Source organism: Macaca fascicularis, chromosome 4, assembly GCF_037993035.2.
Source record: "Macaca fascicularis isolate 582-1 chromosome 4, T2T-MFA8v1.1".
Lineage (NCBI taxonomy): Eukaryota > Metazoa > Chordata > Mammalia > Primates > Cercopithecidae > Macaca > Macaca fascicularis.
In genome coordinates, this window is record NC_088378.1 from 58,967,045 (window position 1) to 58,991,183 (window position 24,139).

General features: G+C 43.8%; 1 protein-coding gene across 36 annotated transcripts in view; it reads left to right on the top strand.

The window, feature by feature from the left end:
* The window catches only part of PLEKHG1 (pleckstrin homology and RhoGEF domain containing G1), a 244,030-nt gene that overhangs the window by 192,791 nt on the left and 27,100 nt on the right, over nucleotides 1-24,139 (top strand). For 33 of the 36 annotated variants that reach the window (XR_012433540.1, XM_065543587.2, XM_074037250.1 and 30 more), the window contains 6 exons: nucleotides 4,650-4,696; nucleotides 9,480-9,630; nucleotides 13,386-13,517; nucleotides 18,033-18,215; nucleotides 18,309-18,404; nucleotides 18,576-18,662. Coding sequence is in view for 34 of the 36 variants with exons in the window: in XM_065543587.2 (XP_065399659.1) it covers nucleotides 4,650-4,696; nucleotides 9,480-9,630; nucleotides 13,386-13,517; nucleotides 18,033-18,215; nucleotides 18,309-18,404; nucleotides 18,576-18,662 (696 nt within the window). In the remaining 2 variants the exon portion in view is untranslated. Of the gene's footprint in view, nucleotides 1-6; nucleotides 119-4,649; nucleotides 4,697-4,880; nucleotides 4,989-9,479; nucleotides 9,631-13,385; nucleotides 13,518-18,032; nucleotides 18,216-18,308; nucleotides 18,405-18,575; nucleotides 18,663-24,139 lie in introns of those variants that run through there. The other 3 variants (XM_065543590.2, XM_065543592.2, XM_074037264.1) reach the window with 3 other exon arrangements.

Here is a 24,139-nt window from a genome sequence, read left to right on the forward strand (position 1 = left end):
CAGGCACCTGTATTACCAGCTACTAGGTAGGCTGAGGCAGAAGAATCACGTGAACACAGGAGGCGGAGGTTGCAGTGAGCTGAGATTGCGCCACTGGACTCCAAGCCTGGGCGACAGGGTAAGACTCTGTTTCAAAAAAAAAAAAAAAATCTTTTTACACTCCTCGGGGAAGGGAGTGGATAAAAGTGTGTGTACAGCACTGTGGTTCCCAAAGTGTGGTCCTGGACCTGCAGCATCAGCGTCACTTGGGAACTTGTTAGAAATGCAGACTCCTAGGCCCTACTCCAAGACCTATTACATCAGAAAGCCAGCAATCTATGTTTTAATAGGCCCTCCAGGTAATTCTGATACTCAAGTTTGAGGATCACTGGTATAACATTTGTTTATCTAGGAGATGAAAGCCTGTAAGATTAAAAATTGATAATAAAAAATAGGTTAAAAATGATTAAAAATTGATACAGGAATGGAGGGAACAGACTAGAAGGGAAAAGAATAGAGATTAGGCTTCTTTGGAGGCAGGGAGCGGTGGCTCACACCTGTAATCTCAGCACTTTGAGAGGCCGAGGTGTGTAGATCACTTGAGGCCAGGAGTTTGAGACCAGCCTGGCAAACATGACAAAACCCCATCTCTACTAAAAAAAATATATATATATATATATTATATTTTTTAAATATAATATCAGCTGGGCCGTAGTGAGTAGCTGGGACTACAGGTGTATGCTACCACACCCAACACATTTTTTGAAGTAGAGATAGGGTTTCGCCATGTTGGCCAGGCTGGTCTTAAACACCTGGCCTCAAGTGATCCGCCTGCCTTGGCCTCCCAAAGTGTTGGGATTATAGGCATGAGCCACCATGCCCAGACTAAAATAAGGAAACTAAACAGAATACCATTGTTACACTTAAATAATTCCATAACATCATGAAGTTTCACCAGTCACTATTCATATTCCCTTTTTTCTTTTTAAAAGATTTTGCCTGTTTGATTTGCAAATAAAAACCACACAGAGCAGGCTGTGCATGGTGGCTCACGCCCAGGAGGCAAAGGCTGCAGTGAACCGATATTACAACACTGTTCTGCAGCCTGGGTGACAGAGCAAGACTCCATCTCAAAAACAAACAACAACAACAAAAAAAAAAACACACACACCACTTCCTACCTCTGTCTGCTGAGAAATCCTAGAAATGATGATTACCCTACAGCAAGAGTGTCCCTGATACCCAGATTGTGGTCTCCCAACACTGTTTCCTGCCAGAAGGAATAGGGACTCCATGAAGAATGACTGTAGGGCACGAAATACACACGATAGTCTGGAACATCTTGTCACACCAGGAAACAAGCTACAAAACACCATAGGCCAGGTTATGAATGCTCAAGAAGGGGCTCCTACTAGCCAAAAACGGGATAATTTGAGCATCAGTGAAGATAATTAACTGAAAACAATGAAAACTCATTAAATAGGCCCATATTAATGAATTTGCAGTGATATTAAAACACCAAATTGATCACATTTGCATGATACTGGAGAATCAATGCATTATTTTGAAAATTAAAGGAAAGAATTGGCTGGGTGTGGTAGCTTATGCATGTAATCCATTACGCTTTGGGAGGCTGAGTCAGGGGGATCACTTGAGCCCAGAAGTTTGAGACCAGCCTGGGCAACATAGCAAGACCCTGTTTCCATAAAAAAGTTTAAAATTTAGCCAGAGGTGGTGGCATGCCTGTGGTCCCAGATACTCTGGAGGCTGGGGTGGGAGGATCACTTGAGCCCAGGAGGTTGTGGCTGAAATGAACCATGACAACACCTCTGTACTCTAGCATGGGTGACAGAGCAAGATCCTGTCTTGAAAAGGAAAGAATTAAGCATTTATTCTGCCTTTCCCATACAAACCATAAACTGCAGAGTAACCAAGAGTTAATATAAGGAGGTTCTATTTTTGGAAAGATTCCAGCTAATAAGGAATAAAGTATTAGAAATACCACCATTTTCCAAACCCTAATAAATTAATAGATCTAGCCAATAAGTACCAATGGTTGTTAGCATCACAGAAGAGAGACAACCAGACTTTATGTCCATTGGACTTCCCGATTCCATTAGACTTCCATTGTACTTCCATTAGAGGAAGGACAAAATAGCCACTGGTGTATCGTGCCAAAGTATGGAACCTAAATCTGAGCAAGTCTCTACTAAACCAATACGACTATAATGGACAGGGCATATTAAATGAAACCAGGCTGGGCGTGGGTGGTGGCTCACGCCTGTAATCCCAGCACTTTGGGATGCCAAGGTGGGTGGATCACTTGAGGTCAGGAGTTCAAGACCTGCCTGGCCAACATGGGGAAACCCCGTCTCCACTAAAAATGCAAAAGTTAGCCAGGTGTGGTGACGCATTCCTGTAATCCCTGCTACTTGAGAGGGTGAGGCAGGAGAATCAGTTGAACCTGGGAGGCAGAGGCTGCAGTGAGCCAAAATCATGCCACTGCACTCCAGCCTGGGCAACAGAGTGAGAATCCATCTCAAAAACATAAATAACAAGGAAACTCTAAGGATGTCATCAGTAATACTGGAACTGGGGCTGTGCAGCACAACAGTATGGTTTCTTCAACTCACTTGCAAACGGAAGAAAAATAGGGGAAAACTGAAAGCTTAAAAGAGACTATTAAAGAGATAGCAACCATTTGCTCTCTGTGATTTTTATTTATTTTTATTTTTTTTAAAAGACAATCTCACTCTATCGCCCAGGCTGGAGTGCAGTGGCGCGATCTCGGCTCACTACAAGCTCCGCCTTCCGGGTTCACGCCATTCTCCCGCCTCAGCCTCCCGAGTAGCTGGGACTACAGGCGCCCACCACCACACCTGGCTAATTTTCTGTATTTTTAGTAGAGATGGCATTTCACCGTGTTAGCCAGGATGGTCTCAATCTCCTAACCTCGTGATCCACCTGCCGTGATCCCAAAGTGCTGGGATTACAGGCGTGAGCCACCAGGCCCGGACTGCTCTGTGTGATTTTTATTTGCAAATCAAACAGGCAAAATCTTTTAAAAAGAAAAAAGGGAATATGAATAGTGACTGGTGAAACTTCATGATGTTATGGAATTATTTAAGTGTAACAATGGTATTCTGTTTAGTTTCCTTATTTTAGTCTGGGCACGGTGGCTCATGCCTATAATCCCAACACTTTGGGAGACCAAGGCAGGCTGATCACTTGAGGGCAGGCGTTCAAGACCAGCCTGGCCAACATGGCGAAACCCTATCTCTACTAAAAATTCAAAAAATGTGTTGGGTGTGGTAGCATACACCTGTAGTCCCAGCTACTCAGGAGGCTGAAGCAGGAGAATTGCTTGAACCCAGGAGGCAGAGGTTGCAGTGAGCAGAGATCACACCACTGCACTCCAGCCGGGGCAACAAGTGAGACTCCGTCTCAAAAAATAAAATAAAGTCCTTATTTTAGAGATACATGTTAAACTATTTACAAGCAAAATGATGTCTAGAATTTAATTCAGGATGATGGGGAAGCAGGGGAGTGGCGGGGGACAGAGACAAGGAGTTAATGATTATTGAGGTTGGGCAATGGAAACTTGGGGATTCATTATACCATTCTCTCTACTTGAAACTTTCCATTAAAAAAAAGTTTAACCTAATTCCAGTTGAGGTTAACAGGAAGGATTCTAAGTAGAGATTTTAGAATTTTAAAAAATTAAAGCATTAAAGCTGCCAGAAAAATAGGCACTTAGAGCCACATGTGAATCTAGCATTAAGTGGTCTAAAAAGTAAAAGAAAGTAAAAGTTAAAAAAAATTGCAGAATATGAAACCCCACCAAAATAATCTGTGGCTCTTTTTCAAAATATAATTTCAAGGCCAAGCATAGTGGCTCATGCCTGTAATCCCAGCACTTTGAGAAGCTGAGGCGGGCGGATAACTGGAGACCAGGAATTAGAGACAAGCCTGGCCAACATAGCGAAACCCCATCTTTACTAAAAATACAAAAAATTAGCTGGGCGTTGTGACGCGTGCCTGTAATCTCAGCTACTCGGGAGGCTGAAGCACAAGAATTGCTTGTACTGGGGAGGTGGAGACAGAGGCTACAGTGAGCAGAGGTCGTGCCGTTGCACTCCAGCCTAGACAACAGAGCGAGACTCCATCTCAAAAAAAAAAAAAAAAAAAAAGTAATTTTATTTTAGATTTTGCAAGAGCTAGGAATTCATTGGCCTTGAATTAGTTATTCTGACTGACGGTCTTACCATCAAAAGTTCCGGCCACTTCCTCTCCCTGTCTACATACCTCTTTTCTTTGAGAGTCTAGGAAAAAATTGTGAAAGACATTGAAATCCACCAAAGTCAGGCATGGTGGCGCGTTCCTGTAATCCCAGCTACTCAGGAGACTGAGGCAGGATAATCACTTGAACCGGGGAGGCGGAAATTGCTGTGAGCCGAGATCATGCCACTGCACTCCAGCCTGGCCAACGAGAGCGAAACTCCGCCTCAAAAAAAAAAAAAAAAAAAAAAAAAAAAATATATATATATATATATATATATATATATATATATGTAGAAATGTCAAGGCCCAAATGCTATTTCTTTTTATTGTTTTCAAATGAATGTGTCTGTGCTTTGTTTCCTATAAAAATGTCTTCTGTTTCCTTGCAGAGTGAAGAGTTCCACATTTATACCCAATATTGCACTAACTATCCAAGGTATGGATCAAGAATGGGACAAGAGTACTTTTGCTCACTTTCACATTGTTTCAAGTCAGCTGGTGCAGTACACATGGTTGTTAGGTGTTCTGTGCCTGGCCTTGTGCTGAATAATATGGGAAGAATGCAAAACGTGCTGAGAACAGATTATAGGGGTACCCAGATATGGATCCATCTGGGCTTTGGGGCTCCCTGCAGAGCCAGTGTGGGGAAAAATTGAAAAAGTCTATGGAGAAACCAAAAAGGTGACTAGGTATCTCCAAAAGGAAACTAAGCAAGCTGTCGCATCAGGGTAAGTCTTGCCTGCTAGCCCTTTTCTGTGTGTGTCATGTTTTTAAGAATTTTGGAAACATTGCTGATGAGTTTTTATAATCTAGGTGGGGAGAGAACAGGTTCTATTTTTTCCAAATAAATTTTACGAACTATATAAGTTTAAGGGAGTTCGGAGGAAGGACAGATCATCATAAGCCTAGATGAGAAGAGGGGCTTCATCATCTCGCCTGGGTTGTTGGTTCAGTTTTTCTTGCATTGGAAATCAATGTCACAAGGGCCGTGTAGGAAGCATCCTTGGACAATGTATTGACCATTTCAGTAAGAGAGTTGGGCCTAAGATGATGGGCTACAACTGTAGGAATTTCTTTTTTTTCTCCAGAAGACATTTATTGGGCCCTTACTAATTCCTAAGCACTGTACTAAATGCTGTACATACAAAATACTAAATTTAACTTTTCAAAGCAATCCAGAGACATTGAGGGATTTTTTTTTTTTTAAAGCAGAGCACCCATCCCAGTGCCTGGCCCCTCCTAGGTTCTTCATAAGTGCTAGTTCATCATCATCCCTGCCCCTTCCCCATTTCATGGATGAAGTAACTGAGGCTGTGCTAGGTAAGGTGATTCTCTGAGGGGTGCATAGCTGATGAATGCCCCAACCTGGATTTGAACCAGGGTTTCTTCTCCAACTTCTAAGACCTCGTGCTACTATGAATATGTCCTTGTAAAAGTTGCTGAAACTGTGATTCTCCCCCTGCCTTTTTATTTTCCTTTTTTTCCACATGATTAGCAGACTTTGAGTTATGGATTGTTTCGTTTTGTTTTTTTGAGACAGTCTCACTCCACCACCCAGGCTGGAGTGCAGTGGTGCGATCTCAGCTCACTGCAACCTCTACCTTTGGGTTCAGGCGATTCTCCTACCTCAACCTCCTGAGTAGATGCAATTATACCGCGCCCTGCCAGACTTTGAGTTATCTTAAGGACCAGCCAGGAAGAAGAGCGCTAGGGAGACTTTACACATTCTGTAGCCGGTCTTGGTAGACAGGTCCCTGATGATAAAGTGGATGGTGGGATCCACCTAGAAGAGAAGCCAACAGGCTGAGCCCTGAGTGTTACTTCTGGAAGGAAGAACAAATAGGTCCCCTGCTCCCCACTGTCAGGAGTAACCTCGGAAAGCCAGTGTAGATTAAAGACCCCCAGGATGTTGCTGCATGTGGTGGCATGCATCTGTAGTCCTACAGCTACTCAAGAGTCTGGGGCAGGAGGATAGCTTGAGCCCGGGAGTTTGAGGCTACAGTGAGCTATTATTGCACCACTGCACTGCAGCCCAGGCAACAGAGCAAGATCCTATATCTTAAAGACCCAAGAAGCAGCCAGGTCCAGGGACTTATGCCTGTAATCCTAGCACTTTGGGAGACCAAGGCAGGCAGATCACCTGGGGTCAGGAGTTCGAGACCAACCTGGGCAACATGGCAGAAGCCCGTCTCTACTAAAAATACAAAAATCAGCTAGGCGCGGTGGCACATGCCTATAATCCCAGCTACTTGGGACGCTAAGGCAGGAGAATCCCTTGAACCTAGGAGGCGGAGGTTGCAGTGAACTGAGATCACACCACTGCACTCCAGCCTTGTTGACAGAGAAAGAAAGACTCTGTCTTAAAAAAAAAAAAACAAAAAACCTGAGAAGCCAGAAGTTCAGAGGCTCAACTTACTCATGGCAAATATTTTCCCTTGGAGGATCCTTGCTTTCCCCAGTTTCCCCTAAAAAAACAAAACAAAAAATAAATAAATAGACCCACGTGCATATTAGAACATTTATTATACATCCTTATCTGTAGACCCACCCATAGTTAATTTACATGGTTTCACTTAAGCAATTTTCTCTCTTAAAGGATTTGTTTCCATCTTAATGCTGAAAACATCAGGAGATTGCAGGATGCCCCAGCTAAATCCCATGATTGTAAACCAAAAGCCAGCTTGCCTCACACCCTAACTCAGAGGGGTCACAGAATCGGCCCTCAACTTCTCCACAAAACTTCTTCCTCAGGGAAGGAATAAACGTTCAGATTCTGAAGAATCAACAAAGTTCCGGACCCAATTATGAGAATCTAAAACGATACAGGAGCTTGTTTGGGGAATTATGTTTGTGTAAATTTCATTATAAACATATCATTTGAAGAAATAACTTCTTAATTTAAACTTCCAAAATTGCAAATTCAGAAGATTTTGTGATTTACTAAGAAGAGTACAAAATAAAAACAGCCTCTCTATATATGCTAGGCTGCCTCAGAGCCAGGGAAAAGGCAAAATCATTTGCGCAAGGACATTTTTAAGAGCTTGTCATTCATGGAGCACTGTCCCAAGCCTGGTGTAAGTTGGCAGGAAATAGCAAACAATACCCTTGCCTTCAAGCAGTTTCTATTCTTTTGAAGGTCAGATGCAACTAAATGCCATGGTGAAAGAGCACGTTCTGGAAGATCAAATAAATATAAATTAACACAGGACAAACTCAGTAATGTGTAATAAAAGCTCAAGGTTAAGGATAATTTTCTGGAGAAAGTTGTCTTTTTTTGGAGTTAGAGGCTCGCTCTGTCGCCCAGGCTGGAGTGCATTGGTGTGATCTCAGCTCACTGCAACCTTTGCCTCCCAGGTTCAAGCAATTCTCTTGCCGCAGCCTCCCAAGTAGCTGGGATTACAGGCACGTGCCACCACACCCATCTAATTTTTGTATTTTTAGGAGAGATGGGGTTTCACCATGTTGGCCAAGCTGGTCTCGAACTCCTGATCTCAAGCGATCCACCGCCTCGGCCTTCCAAAGTGCTGGGATTACAGGCATGAGCCACCGTGCCTGGTGAGACAGTTGTCTTTTAAAAAAAAAAAAAAAAATTGAGTCTGACTCTGAAGAAACATGTTAGCAGAGAGGTACTCAAAAGTTGTTCTCAGTGAAGAAGACATGTCCATTTCTTGCCCAATTGTGTGGTTTTCATATTCATGGAGAAATATTTTAACTTGTCTGCTTGTATCCAATCAGTTTGCTCTCTGAGACCCGAAGTTCCTTTCTCCCACTTAACAAGCCAAAAGTGCCAGGTATTTCAGCCCATCTGACAATTTTCCTTCCCCCTTTGGAGCCAGGCTGATGATATTAAATGTCGCAGGCACATCTTGACAGTGTCCACTATCTTCATACCAGTCACACCTCAGTGATTTTACTGTGAAGAGACACAAGCTCCCACACTCTGTTCCCCAGGGAGGGGCTCAAACCCGGCCAGGTCCTTGTCCTCAGATGCCTGCCTGTGCCCAAGACTTCCAGGAACCTGGAGCTCAGCGTACTCCTAATTTGTTGCAGGTTTTTACCCTTAAGCAAGAGCCCAAGCCTTTAGGTGGCCAAAGGGCTACAGAGCAGCCGATTCTGACTCTAAAGAACCTTAGAAGCGTTCCTAGGTTACATGATGGAGTTTTGAAATCTTGACTCAAGGGGAAAATAAATCAGTGTGAATAGATTTTTCTCAAAGTAGATTGGCACAAAAGGGATTCTAATGGTTTAATTATGAAACTTCCATTTAACTTTTTCACAGCCTTATTTTGTTGTTTGGCTCTATCTGATTTTCTCAATTAATCCTGAAAATGTTACTGACTTAGGGAGAAAAGGGCTGAAATTATTTCCACCTGCTTCCTTCTACATTTTGAGAACAAAAGATTTTTAATTTACGTGTGTGTGACTGCACAAGCCATTAGCTTGCTTTGTGATATGAGCATTGTTTCAACCATTGCCTTAAGATGTTTTGGGGCTGTCTATGCCCAGCACCTCGGGGGGATCTGGGCTGAAGGAATTCTAACCGACTGTTGGAACACCCTGATCTGAGGTGCACTCTATTGGAGCAAGACTCTCTGGCTTTCCCAGAAGCTGTATTATATGTAAGGATAACAATTTGGAGGTGGAAAGGGAGACCTGTTCGAAGATTCCCCCAAGGGAAGAGATGTCTAAGGAAGGCCACCACATAGGGTCACAGTCTGTGCATCATATAAAAGGGGCCGGCAGAGGGGGTGATAAATGCTCTGACAGGGGGCTGGATCTCCTAGCAGGAAGGAACTCCTTTTTCTTAGTAGAAAGAAAGTCTGCCTAGTCTTTATAATCTAACCTGTGGAAATGGAATACAGACGTGCCGTGTGAGCACTGTACAGAGATACCCAGATAGGGCACAGCTAGGGGCTAAAATCCCACTCATTTTGCCAAGCCATGGGCCCTGGCACAAGGCTGCGTCTCCTAGAAAGAAGGAACTTGTTCCTTAGAAGCCATGAGTCCAGGGTGCCACTGCCACTGGGTCCAGTGCCTTTTTCTAATTCACCCGCCCAGAGGGACCCCTTTCTCCAGTTCACCTAAAGGCGTGCTGATCTGGCTGCAGCTCTGGAACTACCCTACCCATTTTAGAGCATTTACACTTGTAATGGCATTTAAAACTTGAATATCCACATAAAGCATTACAATTTAGATAAAAACATGGATTCTTCCTGCAGATCCGTGGCTGTGCTAACAGAGTGCATGAGGAACAAGATACTGGCCAAATTCTTCAGGGAACGTCAGGAAACTCTGAAGCACTCGCTGCCTCTGGGGTCCTATCTCTTGAAACCAGTGCAGCGGATTCTCAAGTATCATCTCCTTCTGCATGTAAGTTTCTGCCTGGCGTGAGCACTTTCCAGGGGATGGGAGTTTTGTGTGTATATATTAAGTTTGGTGGAAAATACCAGAAAATGCTGTGGACATATGGAAACATTTCCCACACTCATATTTCACAACTGACTAATCTGCTTTGAGGATTTGGAGATATTTATATTCTAGGCCCGTAGCCCCATTGACAACAGCCAAGAGAAGAGATTAATCTTAGCTCTGATTCTGATGGGGCTTAGGAGTGCCTCGCCCTGTGCACTGACAGTTTCAGGCAGGGAGCTATCATGCAAATGGAAAATAGATTTTGTAATGTTTCCATCAGCCCCGATTCAGTAGGCAATTGGAAAGGAAAGCTATTTGTCATAGATTGGCTTTTGTATGGAGAGCAAGGAGAAGGGGCTAAAAAGGGAGAGAACAGATGAGCAGAGTCATAAGTGACCTCCACGCTGGGCTTAGCGTCACTTCAGGTGTCTCTCCTCTTATATTATTTTCCACTACTTTTACAAAAGTCAAGAAGGCTTTAGAAACAAAGATAATCATATCTCTTAAATTGTTTTTCCTTTTCTTTTTTTTTTTTTTTTTTTTTTTTTTTTTTTTTTCTTGAGACAGGGTCTGGCTCTGTTGCCCAGGCTGGCATGCAGTGGTGTAATCACAGATCACTACAACTTCCGCCTCCTGGGCTCAAGCAGTCCTCCTACCTCAGCACCCTGAGTAGCTGGGACACCAGGTGTGCACCACCATGCCCGGCTAATTTTTTTGTATTTTTGGTAGAGATAGAATGTCACCATGTTGCCCAGCCTGGTCTCAAACTCCTGAGCTCAAGCAATCCTCCTGCCTCAGTCTCCCAAAGTGCTGGGATTACAGACGTGAGCCACCACGCCTGGCCTCAAATTCTTATTTCTTACCCTCCAAAACAGTTGATGCGAATGAAAAAAAAAAAAAAAAAAAACCTATGATAGTAGGTAATTTTCATTCTGTAAGTAGGGCTTGCTTGCTTTTGTAGCAGGAGACAGACAGTACAGTGGAGTGGTTAGGAACAGGGCTCTGGGAAAGACTGCCTGGGTCTAAATCTTATCAATTGCCCACATTCACTGTGACTCACAGGCATTTGATAAAAATAAGCTGTTGTTTTTATTATTTTTATGATACATTAAAATCCCCTTTTTAAAGGAATTTTAATTCAGAGTTCCTCTCCACATCAACAGGCCTACAGTTTACAGGTATCTCTTTTTAAGTGATTCCAAGTTTCTAACTTGGATAATTATTCCAGATTTGTTTGGTTCATATATATTTAAAATTTCAAGAACTTTGTCCATCTTTACTAGCAATTTCTTAACTTCATCTGTTTGCCTGGGTGGCTTATCTTTGGAGAATCTTATGTTCCCTGAAGTCACATTGGGGATATTATTTTAATTTTTAAATTGATCCTTATGACCTCTTAGATTTAGTGGGATTTATTTGCGAAATCAGTGTCCAAATAACTCTTAAATAAGATTTGTCTCAGGACACATCTCTGCTGAATTCTGTTAATATAACGTCTAAGACGCGTGTGTCCCAAAAATCTCTAATGTGGTCTTCTAGACAGTGAGATGGCCGTTAATCGAAAGGAAAGTTTAAGATCTCAGTTAAGCGTGTGAGACAACGAGTCAAGATCCTTACAAAAAGTTAATTAACAGGAAAAACAGCCTTTGTCCTGCATATTAAGGGCTGGCAATGAAGAAAAAAAAGTGGTTAGATTAATCCAAAACTGACTTCTGGTTGCTTTTGAAGTGTTTTCTGTTTTCATAGATGATTAGAGGGCTCCCTCTATGTCATTCACATCATTTCTTTCTTTTTGTTTTTGTTTTTTTTTTTTTTTTTTTGAGATGGAGTTTCTCTCTTTTGCCAGATTAGAGTGCAGTGGCACAATCACAGCTCACTGCAACCTCTGCCTCCCAGGTTCAAGCGATTCTCCTGCCTCAGCTTCCCGAATAGCTGGGACTACAGGTGCGCACCACCACGCCCAGCTAATTTTTTGTATTTTTAGTAGAGATGGGGTTTCACCATATTGGCCAGGATGGTCTCGATCTCTTGACCTCATGATCTGCCTGCCTCGGCCTCTCAAAGTGCTGGGATTACAGAAGTGAGCCACCGCGCCCGGCCCATTCACATCATTTCAAAGTTATGTAGCCATCCATGAAAATCCCCACAGAAATATCCTCTGTACCTCACAGTCTGTTTACTGATGAGCACAATTGTCTCTCAGGCTAAAAGAAGAAATCATTATGTTTTTAAATTTGCCATTTAGGACCTTGTTAACAGCTGAGTCCAAGCATGGAAAGAAAATGTAAATTCTTATACAGTTTCTAGCTAGATGAAAAAGTTGAGTATTCAGTAAAAGTAAACAAAGATCTACATCGTTACTATAAAATAATGGGACTAATCTTCAAGTTGTACTATAACATTTAACCTCTACCTGTTAGCTGATTGTGTATGATAAATGTAACAAGAACGATCTAATTGATTAGTGTTTTCTTACTGTTTTAGGCACTAATATAGGATTACTGTTATTGTTGTTTTTAAGAAGGCAATAGTTTCAGTTTAATAAGCACTTATTTGCCACCCAGCTCTCTGCTGGGCACTGAGGAGAGATAAAGAATCAAAGGAACTCTATACAATAGTCTCTATCTTTAGACTGTTGAGGATCAAGGGACAAGTGTCTTATGTGCTCAAAAGAATTAGAACAAAGATCCTGTCCCTCTCTCATGTTCCTGGGATTGTGGGCCTCCAGTGGTAAGATGATTGCTAATGTAACATACTTCTGACCATCAGAGAATTGAGTGCTGAAACCATGAGATCCTTCTCAACACTCTGAAGGATTGTCTTTAGTCCACTTCATTTGGCCTTTAAAACCTTGTCTATAGGAAAATGTGCTAAAATGCCTACTTGCTATAGAGATCGTTTTGTAAAGATAGTTTTCACTATATTTTTGAGTCTGTTAAATATTAAGGTCCTGTGTGAAACATTTGCTTCCTAAATAAATAAGGGAAAAAATAAGTATGCGTTTTATCTTATAAGAGTGAGAACTATATTACTGAGAACTGTTTAACATTGGCCACCAGGAAGCTCAGAACTCTACAGCTATGAGATCAATTCCCACATCTGTTGTAATAACTGTAATATCACTGTGATACTCAGTGGGCTACATGCATGTTGTATTTTATCCTGTTTATCCTGGAATTCTATTCTACTTTTATCTTTCTTATCCTTTTTTTTTTTTCTCCTTACCATTTTGTTGCAGATATTTCCAGCCTCAAAATCTTAAAGAATGATGGTAGTCTGTAAATATTTTATCAATTAATTAATTCTTTATTTATTTTAAGGCAGTCTTACTCTGTCACCCAGGCTGGAGTGCAGTGGCCCAATCTTGGCTCACTGCAACCTCTGTCTCCCAGGTTCAAGTGATTCTTCTGCTTCAGCCTCCCAAGTAGCTGGAACTACAGGCATGCGCCACCATGCCCAGCTTATTTTTGTATTTTTAGGAGAGACAGGGTTTCACCATGTTGGCCAGGCTGGTCTCGAACTCCAGACCTCAGGTGATCCACCCATCTCGGCCTCCCGAAGTGCTGGGATTATAGGCGTGAGCCACCACACCCAGCTGGTAGTGTGTAAATAAATAAGTAAAAATAAAATATAAGGAACTAATCATAGAGGTGGCATTTGTTTCACTGGCTGTATGAAAAAAATGGGAAAAAAATTGTTCTTTTTTGTTTAAGGAAATAGAAAATCACCTTGATAAGGACACAGAAGGCTATGATGTGGTGCTTGATGCTATAGACACAATGCAGCGAGTCGCCTGGCACATCAATGACATGAAGCGGAAACATGAGCACGCGGTCCGGTTACAGGTGAGCCTGCGAGGTGTCGGTGCCCAGCAGGGTTGCAGGTGTACTGACTGACTGTTTTCCCAATAAAATATTAAGACTGCGCAAGTACTGCACTACACTCACGGTCTTCAGTGTAGTTCTCCCTGAAAAAAGTTCAGGACATCAGTAATACTGACCATTGTCTAGTATGGCTATTTAAGAGAAAGTGACATTATAACTTTCTTTTTTTTTTTTTTTTTTTCTGAGATGGAGTTTCGCTCTTGTTGCCCAGACTGGAGTGCAATGGCACAATCTCAGCTCACCACAACCTCTGCCTCCAGCGTTCAAGCAATTACTCTGCCCCAGCCTCCTGAGTAGCTGAGATTACAGGCATGCCTGGCTTATTTTGTATTTTTAGTAGAGACGGGGTTTCTCCATGTTGGTCAGGCTGGTCTCGAACTCCTGACCTCAGGTGATCCACCCGCCTCAGCCTCCCAAAGTGCTGGGATTACAGGCATGAGCCACCAATTTTGTATTTTTAGTAGAGACGGAGTTTCTCCATGTTGGACAGGCTGGTCTCGAACGCCCGACCTCCGTTGATATGCCCACCTCAGCCTCCCAAAGTGCTGGGATTGCAGGCGTGAGCCACCACACCCAGCCAAAATTATAACTTTTAAGCTAATTGTTTGCTTATAGCCCCTTTGATGATCTAAGTTAAAATTTTGAGTCTCCTACTTCTATTAATTGCAAATTTAGTAATTCTTGTTTAAAGCAACTTTCCCTAAACTATATAAACACTTGTTAAGCCTTTATTCCTCTGCCACCAGTTCCTGCAAAATCATGAGGTGGTGCGTGGGTGGTCATAGGCAGGGGAGGCAGAGGAGGGGGAGCCAAGGCTGAACCAGCTCCTTTACCGTCACTTGGGACGTGACCCTCCAGCGTGTCATTTTAGTTTCCTTTTTTTGTTGTTTTTGGAGACGAAGTTTCACTCCTGTTGCCCAGGCTGGAATGCAGTGGCACAATCTCAGCTCGGTGCAACCTTCGGCTCCCGGGTTCAAGCGATCCTCCTGCCTCAGCCTCCTTAGTAGTTGGGATTACAGGGGCATACCACCACGCCCGGCTAATTTTCTGTTTTTAGTAAAGATGGGGTTTCACCAGGTTGACCAGGCTTATCTTGAACTCCTAACCTCTGATGATCCACCTGCCTCAGCCTCCCAAAGTGCTGGGATTACAGGCATGAGCCACCACGCCCTACAGTTTCCTCATTTTTAAAATAAGACAGAGAAGTTTGCTAAAGGCCTATCCAGCACAAACATTTTGAGCCCTAAATCTTAAGGAACTTTTGACAGATGTTGGGCCAATGATCATGCCCTGGGGACTTCAATAGATGCACTATGAAAAACAAAACAAGAGGCTATGGGCCCAGAGGCCAGTTCCAGGCTCCTGGCTATCCCTAGAGTGAGAGAGAAAAGCCCAAAGTGACTCCACGCTATACAGAGTGGCCTTGCCTAACTCGAGAAAAAGGATACCTTATTTGGCTCATAAGTCAGAACAAACTCTGTAGGCTTCAGGTATAAGCAGCCAGAGTGTGGTGTGATGTCATTTGACTATCAAAACTCAGAGGAAGATGACATTCTAATCTTCCAGGCTGCTTTTTTTTTTTTTTTTTTTGGCAACGGCAACAAAAGTTTAATGCTTTATCATACAAGTGTTTTGCAGACATAATATCAGAATCCATTGAATACAGTCATCCCCCTGATCCACACTTTCACTTCCGGCAGTTTCATTTGCCTGTGGTCAACCAAGGTTAGAACATTTTAAATGAGGAGTGATGCTCACACCTGTAAGCCCTGCACTTTGGGAGGCCGAGGCAGGTGGATTTCTTGATGTCAGGAGTTCAAGTCCAGCCGGGCAACATGGTGAAACCCTGTCTCTACTAAAAATATAAAAGATTAGCTGGGCTTGGTGGCACATGCCTATAATCCCAGCTACTTGGGAGGCTGAGGCGGGAGAATTGCTTGAACCCAGGAGGTGGAGGTTGCAGTGAGCTGAGATCATGCCATTGCACTGCAGCCTGAGTGACAGAGCAAGACTCTGTCTCAAAAAAAAAAAAAAGAAAAAAGAAAACTACAAAAAATTAGCCAGGCATGGTGGCACACACCTGTAACCCCAGCTACTTGGGAGGCTCGCTGGAACCCGGGACACAGGGTTGCAGTGAGCTGAGATCACATCACTGCACTCTAGCCTGGGAAACAGGGCAAGACTTCATCTCAAAAAAAAAAAAAATTTTTACATGGAAAATTCTGGAAATAAACAATCTGTAAATTTTAAATTCTGTACCATTTTGAGTAGCGTGATGGAATCTCACACTGCCCTTCTCCCTCCCACCTAGGACATGAATCACCCCTTTGTCCAATCACACTGCCTACGGCCACTCACCTGTTAGTCACTCAGTAGCTGGCTTGGTTATCAGATCGACTGTCTTGTTTTGCAATGCTTGTGTTCAAGTCAAACTTATTCTGCTTCATAATGCCCCCAAACGGAGCAGTGATGCTGACATATTGTTATAATTATTCTAATTTATTATCAGTTATTGTTGTTAATATCTTATGCCTAATTTATAAATTAAACTTTATCATAGGTATGTATTTGTAGGGAAAACATAGTGTATTTAGGGGTCGATACTATCCCCAGTTCCGAGAATCCATTGGGGGTCTTGGAACATATCCCCTGCAGATAAGGGGGACTACAGTATTCAGAAATGTCTAAATGGCTGGTTTTTCATACTCTGTGTAGTTGCTTGACATTCTGAAGTCATTACTGAATCAGACTCTGGCTCAAATTAATACTCCATTTCTGTTCATTCTGTTTTCAACCAGTAAAGTTTTTGTTGTCTTGTGAGTTCCTTAATTAAATGGTGCTTGTGACTATTTTCATTTTTCAAAATAATAAAATCAACTTCCTTTAAAAACACTGATATTGATATACAATAAATTCCACAGAAAAGTCAAAGTCATGTTATTAGTTTATATTTATCAATTTCCATTAAAAGCACTAAAACAGGGAGTGGGGCAAGTGGGGGTGGTTAATGAATACAAAACTTTACTTAGAGACAATAAGATCTAGGCCAGATGCGGTGGCTGACACCTGTAATCCCAGCAGTTTAGGAGGCCAAGGCAGGCAGATCACCCAAGGTTGGGAGTTTGAGACCAGCCTGGCCAACATAGTGAAACCCCATATCTTCTAAAAATACCAAAATTAGCCAGGCATGGTAGTGGGTGCCTGTAATCCCAGCTACTTGAGAGGCTGAGGCAGGAGAATCACTTGAACCCAAGAGGCAGAGGTTGCAGTGAGCCAAGATTGCGCCACTGCACTCCAGCCTGGACAACAGAGCGAGACTTTGTCTCCAAAAAAAAAAAAAAAAAAATGTTGAATAAGATCTAGTATTTGATAGTTCAACAGGGGTATTATAGTCAACAATAACTTATAAAATAACTGAAAGTGTAATTGGAATGTTCATAACACAAAGAAATGATAAATGCTGGAGGTGATGGAGGCCCATTTACCCTGATGTGTTTATTATGCATTGTATGCCTGTCAAAATATCTTGTGTACCCCATAAATATATACACCTACCGTGAACCCATAAAATTTTTAAATTTTAACCAAAAAAATACTGAAACATAAGTTAGGGGCAAAGAAAAGTTCCTTTCCTTTCCCTGAGTAGGTAAATTTAAACTCAAGAAATTTCTGAGAAAATGACGTGGATGATTTATATAGGCTTTAGTTTTGAATTACTTATGTGTAGTATGAACTTTGGTATCTCGAAGAAAGTCTTCAAGTCAACAACTCTGAAGGGTTTTTTTCCCCAGAGAAGAGGGAATGAGAAAAATCAAGGGAAGGGGTTGGGTGCAGTGGCTCACGTCTGTAATCCTAGCACTTTCAGAGGTCCAGGTGGGCAGATCACTTGAGGTCAGGAGTTGAAGACCAGCCTGGCCAACATGGCAAAACCCCATCTCTACTAAAAATATTAAAAAATTTAGCCAGGCATGGTGATGGGCACCTGTAATCCCAGCTACTTAGGAGGCTGAGGCAGGAGAATCGCTTGAACCGGCGAGGTGGAGGTTGCAGTGAGCCCTGATTGCGCCGCTTCCTTCCAGCCTGGGTGACAGAGTGAGACTTCGTCTCAAGGAAACAAAACAAAACAAAGAAAATCAAGTGAAGGAGGCCTATCTGAGAGGGTCCCATACTGGTGGCCCTGGACCTGGCTTTTGAAAGATGTAAGGGCTGCTGTGAGCCACAGCATGGCATGATGAAGGAATGGAAATAAGTAAGTAGCAGCTCATCAACTAACAGCCTGATTCACTTCTGTTAGCCCTTAAGTGACACCACCTGTAAATGCAGATCCATGTCATAGACCATCAGATACCAGGTAGATCGTTAGACCCCGTCGGGGACGATTTGTTACCATTCTTGAGGCTCAACAGCTGGGCCATCAAGCCCTTGGTGCCTGGCTTCTGCCTCCTGTTAAATGCCATGGCCCATTCCCTTTCTCAGGAGATACAGAGTTTGCTCACTAACTGGAAGGGGCCAGACCTGACCAGCTATGGGGAACTGGTGCTTGAGGGAACCTTCCGCATCCAGCGAGCCAAGAATGAGCGGACACTCTTCCTCTTCGACAAGCTGCTGCTCATCACGAAGAAGAGAGACGACACGTTTACATACAAAGCTCACATCCTGGTAGGTCTGCACGCTGGCCACGAGCAGGGACTCAGATCCCCAGTTCCATTCCCTCCTGAGTGTGCCTCACCCTCTCTACTGTCTCTGCTCTAGTGTGGCAACCTCATGCTCGTGGAGGTGATTCCGAAGGAGCCGCTCAGCTTCAGCGTCTTCCACTACAAGAATCCCAAGCTGCAGCACACAGTCCAGGTAGCGGCCAGGCCCTGGCCTCTCCGCAAGGCCCCTTTGTGTAATGATGAGTGCTGTGTACCAGGCAGCTTTTTGAGAGGGTTCTGGCCACATGGTCATTTCCCATCTCATCAGAGGGTCCTGTGGGTGGTGGTATCAAGTTGTCTGACTGTCTACATCTCGTCTTGGCAGGCCAAATCCCAGCAAGACAAACGCCTCTGGGTTCTGCACCTAAAGAGACTGATTCTGGAGAATCATGCAGCCAAGATTCCAGCTAAGGTAGGACACTGAATAATGCACAGTGAAACAGGAGAGAAATAGGAGAGTCATTTGAACCTGGGTGGTGGAGGTTACTGTGAGCCGAGATCGCGTCATTGCACTCTAGACTGGGTGACAGAATGAGACTGTCTCAAAAAAATACAAAGAGACTGGGTCAAAAAAAAAAAAAAATGTTTAGAATTAGATTCTGGGAGTGACAACTATTAATCAGATCATCTAATTACTAATGAAGTCCCAGCAAGGCATCCTGATAGGATAAATGTTCAATTTCAAAATAAAAAGGTTGGCATGGTGGCTCATGCCTGTAATCCCAGCACTTTGGGAGGCTAAGGCAGGCGGAACACTTTAGCCTAGGAGTTCGAGACCAGCCTGGACAACAAAGTGAGACACCCGTCTCTACATAAAATATAAAAGTTCACCCCCAGCATGATGGCACGCACCTGTAGTCCCAGCTACTCTGGGAGGCTGAGGTGGGAGGATCACCTGGGTCCAGGAGGTGGAGGTTGCAGTGAGTTGAGATTGCATCACTGTACTCCAGCCTGGGTGACACAGCAAGACTGTCTCAAAAAAAAAAAAAAGAAAGAAAATTGAGAGGTAGGAAATGTAGGAACTATGTCTCAGCTAAACCAGCCTTTAACATTGAAAAGATTCACATGGGGCCAGGCATGGTGGCTCACGCCTGTAATCCTAGCACTTTGGGAGACTAAGGTGGGCAGATCACCTGAGGTCAGGAGTTCAAGACCAGCCTGGGCAACATGGTGAATCCCCATCTCTACTAAAAATACAAAAACTAGCTGGGTGTGGTAGCACATGCCTGTAGTCCCAGCTACTCAAGAGGCTGAGGCAGGAGAATCACTTGAACCTAGGAGGCGGAGGTTGCAATGAGCTGAGATCTTGCCATTGCACTCCAGCCTGAGTGACATAGCAAGATCCCATCTCAAGGAAAAAAAAAAAAAAGATTCACATGAGTCGCGGGCTCTGTGGAGTGGTGGTATTTTTCCTTTTGGGGCTTAGAAGAGGATGCCACGAACCATCTGCCAACCATGAAGACGTAACAGATGCTGTGGAAGAATAGAGTGTTCAGTTAAGTGGAGAGAGGAAGGAAAACATCTTTTACCTCGGTCTTAAAGGATGAGTTTTTTTTTTTTTTTTTTTTTTTTAGATAGGATCTTACTCTGTGGCCCAGGCTGGAGCGCAGTGGTGCAAACATGGCTCACTGCCGCCTTGACCTCCTGGGCTCAAGAGATCCCACCACCTCAGCCTCCCAGAGTAGCTGGGACCACAGGCGTGTGCCACCACACCAAGCTAATTTTTGTATTTTTGGTAAAGAAAGGTGTGGGCTCATCATCTTGCCCAGGCTGGTTTCAAACTTCTGGGTTCAAGTGATCTGCCTGTCTCAGCCTTTCCAAAGTGTTGGGATGACAGGCATGAGCCACTGTTCCCAGTCTTAGTAATATTTTTATAAGTGGGAAAAAAGGAATTAAGGAAACCAGACCTAGAGACCTGCATTAAAAAAAAAAAAAGAATGAATGCACTGTGTTCAGGGTGCACAGATGGTGCCGGGATGGGAGGACTGAGTTCTCAGGGGCTGAGGCAGGGGCTGGGGCAGGGAGGGGAAGGGCAGGAGCCCCTGGAGGGCTGTGGGCATGCACTCTGAGGAGTCTGGACACATTCGCACTGGGAAATTACTGCAGGCTTTGGAGGAAGGGGAGATGGCATGGTCGGTCCTGTGTTCTGAGAGTGTAACTTTGGGGACAGGGTGACAAATAAGTGGCAGGAGTGAGGTTGGAGGCTGGAGAAGATGGTAACCCACCACCATGGCCTAGAAAGGAGCTGAGCAGTGCTGCCGTGGAACCACAGCGACAGAGGGGACAAATGCAGAACGTGCCACTGAGGCAGAGGGCAGGATTTTGCCCACTGAGAGTCAAGGCTGAGTCGGGTTGAAGGAGAGCATGGTACTGTGGGTTCTGAGACAGACAGAAAGGGAGAGGAACCCGTGAGATGGGAGTGAGAGAGAGGAGCCCTCTGCTGTCACTGGCACCCGTGCTGCTGGGCAAGGTCAGTCACAGGTGGAAATTCAGGTCTTGGAACCTAAGGATCAGGAGACATTTTGCTAGAGGCAGTAATTGAAGCCCTAGGTTTAAAAAGGTTTAAAAGGATGGCCCAAAAAAATATGCAAAGGAAAGACAAACCCTTGGGAATCCTAACATCTAAGTTATCCGCAAGCAGGTGGGGGGATTTGGAGAACAGCCAAAGAAAGATGGAAAGAGTAGCAGAGGAGGCAGGGAGGACGCCTGAGGAGGAGGCGCTGCGCTAACAGGAAAAAGCACATCTCAGAGATGGCGGGGAGACACAGTCTCAAAGGCTGCTGAGGTCAAGGAGATTTAAACAGAAAAGCAAATTTTAGATTTGGCAACTAAGAGAAAAGGGAAAGGTCACAGTGGGTTGAAGAAAAAGGGGGATTAAGAAGAAACAGAATGCGTATAGACTTTTTTATATGTAAAGTTCACAAAAGGAAAAAAAAATGATAGTTTGGAGAGAGAGGCAAGAGCAAAGCAAGACTCCTTGCCTGGGTCGAATGCTGAGTCCAAGAGCGGATGGCACGGCAGGAGAAGTGAGATGGGAGAGGAGACAGTGGCTCACTTCCTGTTGGAAGGGAGCCTGGGGAGGTGGGGAGAGGATGGGACACAGAGGAATAGGGGCTTATCTTGGAAAGGGCCGGAAGCATCTCTCTTGAGCCAAGGGAGAAAAAGATGAAAGACAGAGGAGCTTTGAGGTAGACTTGGGGGAAGACAAAGCATTTGATTTCACTCATGCAGGTGATAAAGTCATCTGCTGGGTGAATGAAGCAGAGATCAGGGGTGTCTGAGGGAAAGTGGAAGGGATCAGAAGAACACTTGCTAAAGAAAATGGACCAGGCCTGGCGCGGTGACTGACACCTGTAATCCCAGCACTTTGGGAGGCTGAGGCGGACAGATCACGAGGTCAGGAGATCAAGACCATCCTGGCCAACACGGTGAAACCCCATCTATACTAAAAATACAAAACATTAGCCGGGCGTCATGGCGGGCGCCTGTAGTCCCAGCTACTCAGGAGGCTGAGGCAGGAGAATGGCGTGAACCCAGGTGGCGGAGCTTGCAGTGAGCCAAGATCGCGCCACTGCACTCCAGCCTCGGTGACAGAGTGAGACTCCGTCTCAAGAAAAAAAGAAAGAAAGAAAATGGACCAGTCACTAGAGATGACTAGAATGATCTGTGGAAGGCATCAAAGACCCAACTGAAGCTGGCCCCCATGAATCAGTGTGATGACGTCATTTCAAAATCTGCTCAGCAACTTGGAAACTACTGGTGCGTGTGGGTTCCTCCAGGTTGGGAACCGGCAGAGCTGGTAGGGGAAGGTTCCCAGGGCGGGGGTGGGGAGGGTGCCAGTGAGCACGAAGTTGCAGTAATTGGGCATGACATCAGGCTGAGTGGAGAGGAAAACCAGCTGGCAACAGAAGCATGGGGTGAGGGACTGCAGTATTGTCATAAAGCCTGGTTCAGCAGGACTTAATGTTGGAGAGAAGGAAATACACCAATCTGTGGTTGAAGAAGGGACTTTTGGAGTCCTGCCTTAGAGGTGGGGCGGTTTTGAGTATGATCAGGTTCTGGAGGTGGCTCTGATTCTGTGTTGCTGCTCTGGAGTGGAGGAAAGGTCATTAGAGATAAAGTGGTCAAGGAACTAGAGGGAGGGTGGTGGGTGGATTATTCACATGGATGGTGAAATGGTCCAAGCTGAGGCTGGGAGGAGTGAGGTGGAGCAGACAATGGGATGATGATTATGAAAATTGAACTGGGTGGAAAATAAGAAGGGCTGAGATTTCTGAGAAAGGGGACAGTCTGTTTTGTTCTCTGTGTATTTTGACAAGCATCTGAAGCTTGTTCTCAGGACTGCCAGCAATGATTTGGTCCTCAGGAAATGAATGTGCATAGGTGTGGACTGGGACCTAAGCATGAGTTTTCGATTCATCAGGGTGTTATGAGATGAAAGGGAGCTCATGCAGAGAGGGGCTGCATTTTCTTTATGATTAGTCATTTTGTTGCTGGCCTGCTGCCTTAGAACGCCCTTCTGAGCAATGGCAGAGCGTCTTTGATGGGCCCCACCTATTGTTTACCTGTCTAGTGGGAAAATCAAAATTGCTAACAAGATTCTGAAAGGCAGTTACAAAACGAGACCACCTTACATACCTGTCTTTCTCCACACTAGGTGTGTGTGTCCCAGGAAGTTCCCTTTAAGTACTGAAATGATTGATATAGTCAGTATAACATCATACTTTCTCCCCAGGTTGTCGATCCCTTCTATCTAAAAACATCTTTTCAGTTACAACTTATTGAGCATACACACTGTGCTGAGTACTTATATTCTTATTTCAGCCTCACCAAAATATGTTATGAGGTACTTCTTATTCTTCCCATTCTAGAAAAAATAAAAACAGAGGCGGAGAGACATTAAATAAACTGCCCAAGTTTGTATAACTAGTACATGACCAAGCCTGGATCCAAACCTGGGTCTGTCTGGCTCCAAAGAGCATCCTAACCACATTGTTCCCACTGGCAATAACAACACATTTTTCTCTTTTGTTTTGTTTTGAGACAGGGTCTCACTCTGTCACCCAGGCTGGAGTGCGGTGGCGCGGTCTCCATACAAGAAAAAGCACACTGCAACCTCCGCCTTCTGGGTTCAAGTATTCTTGTGCCTCAGCCACCTAAGTAGCTGGGACTACAGGTGCGCACCACCACACCTGGCTAATTTTTGTATTTTTATAGAGATGAGGTTTCACCATGTTGACCAGGCTGGTCTCAAACTCCTGGCCTCAAGTGATCCACCCGCCTCAGCCTCCCAAAGTGCTGGGATTACAGGCAGAAGCCACCATACCCAGCCTCAAACGCACGTGTTTAATATACTTTATTCACTATAATGTAATCATAATTTTCTATTTAAGCAGGATTATTATTAAAGTGAACTTTCCACATCTTTCCTTGAGATTATTTATTTTCCTAAAGTTTTCAAAATGTATTTCTATTATTTCTATGAAATAAATGCATAGTGGGAAATTTTTAAAATCAAGAAATGTATCACCAGTCTAATAATATCAACACAGCTGTAGGAAACTCATTAGTTACAGCCTCCCAGCTGCCGTCCGTTCTTTTAATTCAATGATGGTCCTTGGCTGACACCTAGTGGAAAACCTGGAAACAGTACTTTAAAAATTAAATGTCAAGACTTAAAAAATACATTCTTGAAGTCAGCTCTACAGATACCAGGGAACTTCTTGGAAATAGCCATATTGCCCATTAGTGTATGTGGTAAATAAATTAAACCCTTCTCCAAATTAATTGAGAATAAAGATGAAGGTATTTTGCATTTTATATATTAGTATAGTTCTGTAATTGCACTTCCCAGAGACTAAGCTAACATTTGTGTTTGTAATTAATTTC